The 12,675-nt window shown below is 43.6% G+C and overlaps 1 protein-coding gene across 2 annotated transcripts; it reads left to right on the top strand.

The window, feature by feature from the left end:
• Window positions 1-1,037: 1,037 nt before the first annotated feature.
• Kcnj2 (potassium inwardly rectifying channel subfamily J member 2) lies at window positions 1,038-11,462 on the top strand. Of its 2 annotated transcripts, none has more exons than XM_041636095.1 (2): window positions 1,038-1,179; window positions 6,222-11,462. In XM_041636095.1, exon 2 carries the CDS (start codon window positions 6,470-6,472, stop codon window positions 7,751-7,753), a length of 1,284 nt encoding a protein of 427 aa, XP_041492029.1. In that variant the 5' UTR covers window positions 1,038-1,179; window positions 6,222-6,469; the 3' UTR covers window positions 7,754-11,462. The 2 variants fall into 2 exon arrangements, with proteins under 2 accessions (XP_041492029.1, XP_041492030.1); XM_041636096.1 differs by lacking the exon at window positions 1,038-1,179 and adding an exon at window positions 5,919-5,950.
• Window positions 11,463-12,675: the final 1,213 nt, after the last annotated feature.

Below are 12,675 nucleotides of genomic sequence, written 5' to 3'. Positions count from 1 at the left end.
CTCAGATAAGGATTCATTTCTCACAGGTTAGGGCGGAGGAGCAGTTAAAGCCATAGCTGGTTTTTGAGGGTCTGCAATCTCTTGCCTTGTTGCTTGGGAAGGAGGGCTGGGAGGTGCTGGTGCGAGGGCAGAGCTGAGAGTCTGGAGGACTCTGTTCCAGAGAATTCATTACTCTCTAATTGTTCTGATTTTACATGAGCAGAGCGTGCCAGGCGGTGGTGGGGCGAGAGATCGAGGGCGGACAAGGCGAGAGGAACCAGCGGCTCCCTCCCTTCCCCCCACACCCTCCCCCGAGAAGTCCAGGCGCTTTCTGTAAGTAATTCACCACCGTTCCGGCAGAGAAACAGCCCAGTCAGACAGGCCATCGCTATACTGGTGCGCATCTAAATCTTGCTGGGGTACTGAGTGCGGGTCCCTGGACACTTTTCGCTGTTTAATTAGCGGATTACCCGCGAGCTGCTGTTGAATGCGCTGTGATTTCGAAGGTCTCTATGCAGGAGATGGGATAGAGGGAGACGCACCCCAGTGATCATTCATTCCCTCCCGGTTGCAGACGTCTTTCTCAGGCACTGGCACCTCCGAGGCCCATACAGGAACGTGTACAGCCGGCCTCCACCCTGGAAAGAAACTGGGGCGCGTGGGTCTCAGAGACCCACTAGGAAGCTTTTTTACCCAAGGCCAGGCTGCAATTAGGCAGCGGCCTGGCGGTTGAGCTTCCCACCTGTTGCTGTCCCCGCTGGGGCCGCGACTTCCTCCTCCCCAGCCCTGAACTGGACTCTCAGACCAGGCTAGGAAGCTGGAGGAGGTAGAGGAAGCCACCGCAGGTTCCCTGGCTGGCAGAGCTAGGGGCCTCGGGTGTAAAGATCCTCCCCCTCTCCCGGCTCCCGGTGGCGGTTCCCCGGGCTGGTGGCGCAGCCAGGTACTCTCCGATTGGCCAGCAGTGGACAGGGGGAGGAGCCAAGAAGGCCGGTTCTCACAAGGACCGCCTCAAAAGCTCCCAGGCTATCGCAGAGCGCACTGGAGCCCTGGCCAGCGCGCAGCCTTCCCGGCGCCGGCAAGCAGGGTCTTGGGAATTCTCACTTGCTTCGGCTCACTCTCCTTCACAAAAACCACTGGACCTTACATGCTTCTGTAACCCCACTTCCACTCCATGGTCCCATGATCCTGTGCCAGCAACAGGTAAGGGCTTCAGTGGGTTTTTTTTGCCTCTCCTCTCCTCTTTGCGTGTCTAAGGCAGTGGACTAGCGCCACAGTCCCCTACCCTGTTGTCCCCACTGTTCTGTAGGTGCCCATCTGTCAAGCTGCTGTAATGATTTCCTCTGCAAGCTTTGGCGTCCCGGCTCATTGCCTATATAGTTTGTGTGCGCACCAGAACATCTTCAGAGCTAAAAATACTGAGACATGCTTGGAAGAGTTGAGCAATAGAAACAGATTTCTCTGCAGCATCTGTTTGTGCTCATAACTTCCAATGCACCAGCTGTAGCGAGATACTGGGCTGAGAGGCAAGCGCGAGCCTGAAGCGGATTCTTCCTCTTATTGGGGGTTCGAGGGAGGAAGAGAAGGTAATCAGGGATTGGAGGTCTCTCTTGAGCGCTGGTCTCTGACCGCGAGACACAGCGCTTATTCCAGATCCTTGGCATTGTGTGTGTGTGTGTGGGGGGGGGGGGGGAGAGAGAGAGAGTCATTGCTTCGAATACAGCACAGAGTTCCAGAGTCAGAGCTCCAGAGTGAGCATCTCGAGTCTCAGATTCCTTTGCTGAGAAACAGAGTGTGAGCGTGAGCTGGATTTTTGCCTGAAGACCGAAAAACTTTCCCATCCTATGTCGGTTTGCCCTAAGCACTTTGCTATTCTTAGTGGTGTAAATTCCTCATTTGAAGACAGTGATAATGGTGTAAATTCCTCATTTGAACACAGTGTGGTTTTAGGGAAGCAGTGATCAAAGAGACACGATTTTGAAAGGGAAAAAAAAAAGGTTGCCTGATAACATGGATTCATTATGACGGTTGGAGGAAAAACCAAGATAGGAAATGGGTCTGGTTCAGTCTGTCAGTGGAGACTTGGTTGAGACTGTCCTTTCCAAAGGTTTCCACAAACTCCAAATGTACCTGTCATGAAATACAGGTGTTACTTGAAAGCCTGTTTTGGTTAAGCAGAGACGAGGCTTAATATTTCCCTTTGTCGTTTATGGTCTCTTCACATTAATAATTAATAGGCTGTCATAGTTCCTTTTGGTAGCCAACTCTGTGTGCCCTTTGGGGACCACGCCACTTGTTCACCTCGTCTTGATCGCAACCAAGGCTTGGGTTGATTTTTTAAGTTTTTATTTTTTATTCTACATAAAAAAAAATCCCCATGCCCAGGAAAGAGATAGGTTACTTCGAGTATGGTAGAAATGGTGACAGTTGAGGCCAAGGTCATTTCACTTTCCTTTGTGCTTAGAACTCCATATTGTGATATTTTATTTTTACGTTATTGATATCGGTAAAGATATTTGCTGTGCGCCTTTGTGAAATTACTTAAAACGCCTTTCAGAAATTCCTCATCAAAACTCCCTGGTCAATTTGTCCTTCTCTGACTTCTGAGAAACCTAAAAGATTGACCCCATATTTACCTGAACTTTGGACCATTTCAAGCTTTTTAAACGAGGTAAATTTTTGTTTACTGAACACAAGTCGTCCTTGGCATGCATAAATGCCTAGAGTTGCCACAAACATTGCTGGGTATAAATGTGAGAGGCAGCACTCACGTCGATATAAAAGGGTGTCTCCCCCCTCCACTTGCTCCCTCCCCCCCTTTCTGTTTACTGCGCTTCACAGAGGTTGCTCTGCAGCAATAGGATTCACATAGCAACTTGTGCCCAGAGCACTCTGGGACTGGTCTGCATGGCGTCAGCTGGGGAATAGCTGCCTAAGCACTCATTAGCTGACTTCTCTCACCCAGCACCTTTTTCTTTGGCTATGTCCTGCCTTATCCCAGAAGCTTACATTTTCACTGAGAGCCAAGGACCCTCCTATGGGACACTGTGATTCTCATTTATTCTTCCCAAGTCCCTTTATCTAGTTTCTCCCATGCTCTACTGGAGCTATTTCCTATATACAAAACAATTCAGATTTCCTCACTTTTGCAGTGTGATCTCTCCTTGCCCCTGTGTTTGTAATTTGTATCTCTCTCGCGCTCGCTCTCTCTCTCTCCTTTAATATCTACCTAAGATTGAGGCACTGGACTATATTTTTCCATTGCTTATGCTTAATTTTGGATCAGCCTATAAATAGCCTTAACATGAAGCACACCACATGTGGCCTCTCGGTTTCCCAGAAATACTTTCTACCTCATTGGTTAAGGCTTGGGTGAAATGATTATTCATGTCCATTGAGTTTAGATCTGGTGTCTTAAACATTTGAGCTTAAAGGGGATTTGTATATTACCCACCAAAGTCATTATCAGCTCTCTGGAACTATAATAGCCATCAAGGAGGTAAGGGTATCTAAATATATTACTAGTTTGCTGTTTTTCAGATAATTTCTGAAATAAAACTGCATGAAAGTCCTATATTTTTTTACATGAAAGTTTTTCCTAGATATTTATGAATTAGTGATTGCCACCGAGAAAGGAGAGGGCAAGAGAACTTTCTGCTTACTTGACGTCGCTGGGACCTGAGGGCAGGTCAATTGCAAAAGCACAGCCAACTCTACAGACAGCGAGCCTGTCAGAGTACAGTGGGTTCTAGACTTCTACAGTTGTAACCAGCTCCTCCAGAGTCCGAAGCCAGATGACATGTGTGTGCACACATAGAAACATTGCTCTGTTTGGGTTTGACATGTAGTTGACATGAGGAAATTTTTCATTTCAAGGAAAGAAAGGGGCGGGGAAGTGGTTATTTTTTTTTTTTTCCTTTCCAGGAAGTACTGGTAAAACCTGAAAATGATGCGCCAGCATGTGGAACAAATTCTGCCATTAGCAATGGAAATGAGACAATCACAGCCCCCTCAGTACAGGCTATTTGCAAGGCTCCAAGTGGGGAAAGCGATTCATAGGAAACAGCTATTGTGTGACTTGTGGAATTCAAACAGATGTCCTAGGATTGAGATGTTGGAAAGTCCTAATTGGGCCTTCAGAGTTCATGGGGTTGTTAAGTTCTTATCTGGAGAGAGGCAGGGGTCGGTGCGAAGAAACCTGGGAGAGACTGCAAGGCCCGCGATGTTAATGCATGAAACACTTCTTTTGAATAGTGCAAAGGGATTCATTGGCACTAGCTTATCGTAAAATACTCTACAGTTAAGCTTAACTCAGATGCACTCTCTGAAGGGACCCCTTTGACCCATCCCCACGTTTTAAAGAAAAGCACACCTGCATTTGGTGTCCTGCCACTGTCTACATGTTCAAGGAGACACATTTGGCAACATTGTGTGAGCCAAATCATCTGAAAATACTGTTAAAATATTCCTTTCCAAATCCAGGGTCTAGACGTCTAAGAACTATGATTCTTCGTGCACTTGTCCAAATGCACACTTCATAGGCTAGCAGACAAAACAGTGAAGCAGGTAGAAGGTTGGGAAGGTGCCAAACACAGGAACATTTTTTATTTTAAATAAAGCAATCCAAAGGCATTTTCAAATAAAACATCATTTAGGTGTCAAAAGCTGGCAAAATGTAACACACATTGCAATTTTCACAGATGACTAATCTCAAGAAAACTAAGTTGGGGTACAGCTTGCTAATAGTGTAGACAGAGAAGGAGAAGCCAGAAGACCCCAGCATGGCATTTCCAGAGACAATGCCCCTTGTCTCTTGGTGAAGGGCTGCATGAAGTAAGGACAAATGGATCACTTTCTATGTCTGCAGCTGGCTTGGCAGAAAACAGTTCTGTTGACTGATCCATATTCATGTGCCTTTCGGGGAAATCAAAACTGGAGCCCTCTCACCAAGGCCTCAACCCATTTCTGATCCTTTCTATCGCCCATCTGAAAAACAGGACATGGATTCGGCGGTTTGAAAAGTTGGAAATCACTTTTAGTTTTTAGTTCTAGGCCATATTAATATTAATTTGCTTCTAGACTTCATTAATACACATCACATAGAGAAAACACCTTTGGCCATTTCTTAGTTATTCTTTCCTTTTTGCTTTCTTTTGTTTTTTCTGTGTTAGAAAAAAATGTACTTTTTATTTTAGTTTATTTTTGAGTCGAGGTAAAGTCAAAGCAAGTAGCTAAATTTCAAATTCTACCTGGGGCAGAATGAGGCAGTGGGAGGAAGCTGGAAACTAAGCTACTATTTGTTCATGTTAGGTAAAGGTGAGTGCCTTCTCCATAGGAACCTACAGCAAACAAGAGCAGGAGAAGCGAAAGTAAGCTGACTGGCATTTATGAGCGACTTTGATTACAAAGTTGTTTCTGTTGGAGAGAACACAGCCTTGGACCCACATGAAATGAGCCCTTGCCTTATCTCAATCCGTTAAAGACCTGGGCCTTTGGAACAGAGGTGGCTTCCTCCCTACCCTGTCATTACACATGGCAATCCCATCCCTGGTGAATTTCAGGAGTGATATTGCTAAGCAACAGAATGGCTCTCTATTCCCCAGAGCAAATCTGCGTTCTCAAATCAGAGTCAGTTGCATTCAGGGAGATGGTATCCGACATTTCTGCACAGTGTGTGCTTCAAGTGTGGGGAGTGACAGAGCAAGTCCAAACAGTATCCAGAAGTTAGGTTGCATTTCACATGCTGCAGAGGACTGTCTGCCCAACATTATTACTGAAACAAAATTGTCTGTGCCCATAGGTGTCAACCTTGTCAGCAAGGCTGTGCCATTCTCTCTTAATGCACATGGAACTGGATGAATACCCTGGCTGTCCTTATCAAATATTCTCTGGACATATCCTACTTTTAGAAGCTGGTGCAAACCTTAGAATCAGAATGAATCTTCTGTTTATTACCTTGAGACCCTGGAAGAGAGTAAGCACTGATAAGTAGATACGGATTTTAGAATATTCTAGATTGCTGGCAAACAGTAGAAGAAATGGGAATTAAAATTTTGGTGGAATGACGAGCAGAGGTATTTCATCCATGTGCAGTGACTGTGATTTTATATAAAAATTTAAAGGAGCATTTGTATGAACAAAGAAAACTCCACACAATCCAATCCAAAGCACATTTGTTTGTGTCGTAGACAGTAGGACTCCTTTAAGTATAGCTGTTTTATAATGAATATTCTCTTCTCTTGTAGGACAAGTTCTCTGGATGTCAGCTGAGTTACTAAGGTAACTCTATTGGTCAAAAGGCAAACCTTGGTAGAATCCCAAGGTCCTTGGAAGCATCTATCTCTCCTCATCTTTTCTTTCTTTTTCTTTTTTTTTTTTTTTAATTTTTGGCGTGTGTGTCTCCACCGAACATTCAAAACTGTTTCTTCAAAGGGTTTTGCAAAAACTCAGACTGTTTTCTAAAGCAGAAACACTGGCGTCCACGGCGGAAGCAATGGGCAGTGTGCGAACCAACCGCTACAGCATCGTCTCTTCGGAAGAAGATGGCATGAAGTTGGCCACCATGGCAGTGGCCAACGGTTTCGGGAATGGCAAGAGTAAAGTCCACACGCGACAACAGTGCAGGAGCCGCTTTGTGAAGAAAGATGGGCACTGCAATGTTCAGTTCATCAATGTCGGTGAGAAGGGACAGAGGTACCTGGCAGACATATTTACCACCTGTGTTGACATTCGTTGGCGATGGATGCTGGTTATCTTCTGCCTAGCCTTTGTGCTCTCCTGGCTGTTCTTTGGCTGCGTGTTTTGGTTGATAGCCCTGCTCCATGGGGATCTGGATGCTTCTAAAGAGAGCAAAGCTTGTGTGTCTGAGGTCAACAGCTTCACGGCTGCCTTCCTCTTCTCCATTGAGACCCAGACAACCATTGGCTATGGTTTCCGGTGTGTGACAGATGAGTGCCCAATTGCTGTTTTCATGGTGGTATTTCAGTCAATTGTGGGCTGCATCATCGACGCCTTCATCATCGGTGCAGTCATGGCAAAGATGGCAAAGCCAAAGAAGAGAAACGAGACTCTTGTTTTCAGTCATAATGCTGTGATCGCCATGAGGGACGGCAAGCTATGCTTAATGTGGAGGGTGGGCAATCTTCGCAAAAGCCACCTTGTGGAAGCTCACGTGCGGGCACAGCTCCTCAAATCCAGAATCACTTCAGAAGGGGAGTATATCCCCTTGGACCAGATAGATATCAATGTTGGTTTTGATAGCGGAATTGACCGCATATTTCTAGTGTCCCCTATCACTATTGTCCACGAAATAGATGAAGACAGCCCTTTATATGACTTGAGTAAGCAGGATATTGACAATGCAGACTTTGAAATTGTTGTCATACTGGAAGGCATGGTGGAGGCCACCGCCATGACCACACAGTGCCGGAGTTCATATCTGGCCAACGAAATTCTCTGGGGTCACCGCTACGAACCCGTGCTCTTCGAAGAGAAACACTACTACAAAGTGGACTATTCAAGATTCCATAAGACTTATGAGGTACCTAACACTCCCCTTTGTAGTGCTAGAGACTTAGCAGAGAAGAAATACATCCTCTCCAATGCGAATTCATTTTGCTATGAAAATGAAGTGGCCCTCACAAGCAAAGAGGAAGAGGACAGTGAAAATGGAGTCCCAGAGAGCACCAGTACAGACTCACCTCCGGACATAGACCTTCATAACCAGGCAAGCGTACCTCTAGAACCCAGGCCCTTAAGACGAGAATCGGAGATATGACTGACGGATTCCATCTTTGGAATATTTACATCACTACACAGTCTGTTGTTGGTCAGAGGTCCGAGACAGTTATACAGACCATGGTACTGGTCGAGAGGTGGGTGAAGGCGAGTAGCCACAAGAGACTAAGGCTAGCACAAAGGTTTCAAGAAAAGACTGTAAGCGGGATGACTGATGGCAAGCTCTTTGCAGGCCTCCGAGCGACCCGATGGCACATATCCGTTGTAGAAAAGGTTGTGGGGTTTTAAATGTATTGTTTTGTGTTTTTACAAAACTTGAATATGCAGGCAAGCCTCAGTTTGGGAGTTTAGTTTATCTGGAATGCTTCTCTTTAGGGGAACAAGAATGATTTTAATGGCATAATACAGGCAAGTCTCTGCCTTAATTTTTGAAAAGCTGCTAACTACATGAACACAAACTGTATTTTTGTTGCAGTGTAGGTTACCTTTTACATAATTTTAAAAAGTCAGTGTTGAACATTGTTGAAGGCGCACAGTGTGCTTCAAAGTGTCAAGTATTTGGCTATTAACTGCCAAAATGAGAGCCTGATTTTCTGAGGCCAGTAAGTTTTTTTTTTTTTTTTTTTTTTTGCTAAAATTGGTCTCTCTGATCTCTCTCTCTTTCTCTCTCTCTCTCTCTCTTCCTCTCTTCCTCTCTCCACTTTCTTGTTATGTAAGGGCATTATGTAACCCTAGCCAAATGGTAGCCTCTGGGTTTTATTCTTTTCCTTTCCACTACACTAATAGGTTATCTCCAATTTTCAGTTAGACTACCTAAAATAAATACCAAAGAGAATGCACATCTTTTTGCACAGTGGAGTTTATATTAACAAGGAAACAAAGCCCCATGGGTTGTCTGGGAAATCCAGAGACCCTAACTTTGAACCTCAGCAAGATGTTGAACAGCCTGCCTGTTCATTCTGCACCTTAGTCTGAAAGAGAGAAACAAAGTCGATAAATGTGTGTTTTCAATTTTGTTCTTTTGTGCATCCTTCTTATTTGAAGGGGAAGGGAAAGGGGACATGGGTCACACCCACATACACACTATCCCAATATCTTTCTTTCCCTGATAGGTAGCGTAGATCAGGCTAATGAATTCAAAGGAGGGAGAAAGAGATACTCCACTCAGATCGTTCTGAGCTTTTCTCTTTCTGCACATTCCAAGGTCTTGCTTGAACTTGGTTGATAACCTGGCATCCTACAAACAGAGCCATACAGCATGGAAGATAGATTTAAAAATTTTGCAATCGAATTATGGCTTTGACAGTCAGGAAATTTCTAACTTGGTGTCACATTAGGAACGATATCTGGCCTCCAGACTTGTCCTTCTGAGGCATCTTCAGAGAGACAACATTGGCTGAATATGCCAAAGCAGGGGATTTCCGTGTGTGTGTGTGCGTGTGTGTGTGTGTGTGGGGGTGCTACTTCAATGCAAAAATCTACTTTACAAAGGAGAAGGAAGCTGCCTTTTTAATGGCAGAAAAGGGTAGGAGAGAATGTCTGAGTATTTTTAGGGTCTTAGTGAGCCATACAAACACAACACAATTACAAGCTAATGAGTTAAGAGTCTAACGGGTTATTTCTCTCTGTGTACACACTCATGACTATTATGAGCTGGTCATTGTCTCTTGTAAAGTCCCGAAGCAGGTTACCAAGGGCACATTATTTTCTAGAATCCTCTTCTGCCTTGTCACCTGACTTGATGAAAACACCTCTCCCCACCCCCACTCTAGCCCAACAATGAAACTCTCCCCCCACCTTTCTTTCTTTCGGCTTTAAAGCCCCCCGCTTGTGCATCCCAGGGTTGCTCATTTTGCCTTTTAGTTTGGAGTCTGAAAATCAACTCTCGAGTGGTATTATACCCTAATATGCCATTAAAAATCAGCTTGTTCTTGAATCATGTATTTTATTTCAGTCGATGTTTGTGCCGGTCTGTGGCTTGTGAGCAGCCGTATCTGAACGCAGGGCCTGTAAAATGATGACAGTTTCTGCTGTTATCAACTGTCCTAAGTCCAACCGGTGGATTACTGTGGGTGTTATTCTCATGGAAATCAAGAGGGCAGCATTGAGAAAGGGTTCATCATTGTACATCTGCGTTAAAAGGCAGGGTTAGGAAGTTGCTTGAATCGGAGTTGGAGGGGTCAGTTGAAGACAAAAGGGACTGGCTTGTGACATGGTGAGGCCATGTGGAGGGCTTCAGGTGCTGCTATTAAGGAGATTTGCAGAGGAAAATTATCAAACCAAAGAGTATTCAGTGGAATGTAAATCAAATGAAGATGCAGTGGAGAATGGGGGTGACCACCTGGAGGTCCCTCCAGACACACAGTGCTACCATTAAAAAAGACTTGAGTTATTTGAAAAGGGGTGGGTACAGGGGCAAGAAAAGAGGGAGGGGAGTCTTTCAACTTATTTTTTAAAAAGAAGAAAGCATCTAAAATTTCTGGTGCATAGGTTTGTTTTTCGTTTGTTTTTTTTTTTCAAGAAACTTTTGCAGAAGCTACATTTTTAAAGTGTACATTTTATAAAGTTTATCAGATATTTTCATATTTAAAGCCAAATGTAAATAGAAATCTGTAAAGGAAAAAAAATACCATAGGAGGTATAATTACAGCAGTGATTCTGAGAGCTAGCACCTGTTATGCTACCGGTTAGCATGGTTTTAGCGAATATTACCAGCCTTTGGAGGTTCGTTTTGGTATGTTCTTCTGTTATTTATTTCAGCATGGACTGTTCCTTTCAAGAGCTTATTTGTAGTTATTAGCATTTTAATAGTTACGAGCTTTAAATGGCTTTTTGTTTCGTTTTTGCCAAGAGCCAAGACATAGGTAATGCACGGCCTTTCTCCCTGCATTTTTACCTTCAGAACATCTGTCTTTGTTGACTGGGCCTCCGGAACTAGTGCACACACCTGTCACTAGTATGCAGATGGGGAGACTCACCTTGAACATCTGGGCTTTATTCCCAGATGCCCATTGCTTCTCTGCTGCGAGCAAATCCCTCTAGGATGTATTCCCTTTTAAAGAATGTATGCCCGTGTCTGGATGGGCATTATATATTTTTTTGGAGGGGGGAGGCATAGATTCCTGGTTATTCTATTTTTAAATAAAAGGTAGACAAAGTGAATTCTATTTTGATTATCGAGAAAGGAATAGTTTTCTATCCCTCTAAGAGTATACTTGAATCAGACATTTCTAGAATGTCGTAGAGCACTGTAGTCATTTCCAAATCCCTAGAGAAAGTTCCTTTGACTCCGTTCTTGTTTTGTTAATGCGTTATTCGTTGTCTTTCACTTCCTCTCTCCCTCAATCTTGCTGTGTGTCTGATGACCTTGGTCCCCCTTGCAGACAACGAGTGTCAGCTCTTATCTTATAATCAGTCACCCCCTAAAAGCAAACGGTTCATCCTTAGGGGTGGCTTAAGCTCCCCCTCACTCTGTTTAATGATGTTAAGGTGGAAAGTATAAAAGACTGCATTACTGCATCCCCTCCAACAACCTTCCATAAACTAGAGTTTCTTTCCTAGGAATGTTAGGTTTCAGCTCCAGGCTTTGGCGAGTTGAACAATCCTATCCTTTGACAATCATGATAGTTATTATTTTTCCCATTTGCCATCTTTTTGTATCTAAAGTCTTCCTATTGTACTGCACAAACCATGGGTTGTACATATTTTTTATATATTATGTCTTATTTTATTATTTCTAAATAAAAATTAAAAAATGAAAATGAGTTTGTGGAATTTTCATTGGATTTCTTGTACGATTGCTGTAGGGATGTTAGCATCAATATTCCCAGACAATGAAACATTAACTCTGGTTATTTGACTGAATAGATCTATAGAAATGGCCTGAACACACAGGTGCAGGGGACTGGCAGATTAGTTTAATCCAAGTTAGACAAAATCAAGCTTGTATTTTGGTTTGGGACGAAACAGCTTAGAGGGTCGAAAAAAAGAGAACAAAATAAAACTTAAGAAATGGTTTGTATTTTGATTACTAGCTTGCAGTAATTACATTTTGTTGCCTTTAGACTATAAGTAGATTCTGCCTTGTATATTATTTATCCTGTTTTCTTTCTTCCTTTTTAAAAATATTATGACAGTATCTCATGTAGCTCAGATTGGCCTCTGAATTAAATATGTAGCCACGGATGACCTTGAACTTCTGGTCTTCCTGCATCTCCCTTCAGTGATGAGATTCCAGGCAGGATTCACCATGCCTAGTTTATCCGGTGCCCAGGAGAGAATGTTGCGGTCTTTGTGCATGCGGCACACTGATAACTGAGCTATATTCCTACTCTATTTCATCTCCCCCACAAAACAAAATCAAGGTATTGTATGTTTAGTGTAGGACTAGGAAGGCAGATGTGGCAACCACTGGGAGAACATATTTTGACTTCCTGGGCCGGGGGGCTTTTGTTTTAAGTTAGCTATACACCCTTATAGTCGGAAAGCAGTGCAGTCACAGACAGCAGGAGCAAAAGTGAGCTAAAGTGTTGGAGCAAAACACCTGAGTTGCAAGTACAAGCAGTGGATCATATTTGGTTGGTTGCCTTTGATTTTTTTCAAATCTATGATAAACAAAGACAGTGAGGGTGACTTTTAAAGCTAAGAAATCACTGAGATAAGATTTGAATTCATTTGATCTTCTTCCACTATGTGACCTATTATTTCAGAACACAGCACTACCAGCTCTAGATGGTCTCTGAGAAAAAGGGTCATTCCTTCTATCAAGTCACCGATTTTTTCAAAGCTGGAGATATAAGGGACCCTGCTGTTCCTAGATATGTGCTTCTTGTTATTTCTTTTACTCAGAGAACCCTTTCAAAGGTGGTTCCAACTTCTTGGCAACTATTAAATAATTTCTTCTTCATGGCAAAACTCTGTGGCTCCTGTTCGATCATGACTTGAGAATTAAGTGATCAAGGC

Source organism: Microtus oregoni, unplaced genomic scaffold (genome assembly GCF_018167655.1).
Source record: "Microtus oregoni isolate MIOR12 unplaced genomic scaffold, Mior012 000048F_ref0000485, whole genome shotgun sequence".
Classification (NCBI taxonomy): domain Eukaryota; kingdom Metazoa; phylum Chordata; class Mammalia; order Rodentia; family Cricetidae; genus Microtus; species Microtus oregoni.
The sequence above is the reverse complement of the archived record's forward strand: the minus strand, read 5'-3'. Positions and strand labels throughout refer to the sequence as shown.

Coding starts and splice junctions, on each gene's coding strand:
- Kcnj2 (XM_041636095.1), top strand. CDS start 6,470: ATGGGCAGTGTGCGAACCAACCGCTACAGCATCGTCTCTTCGGAAGAA.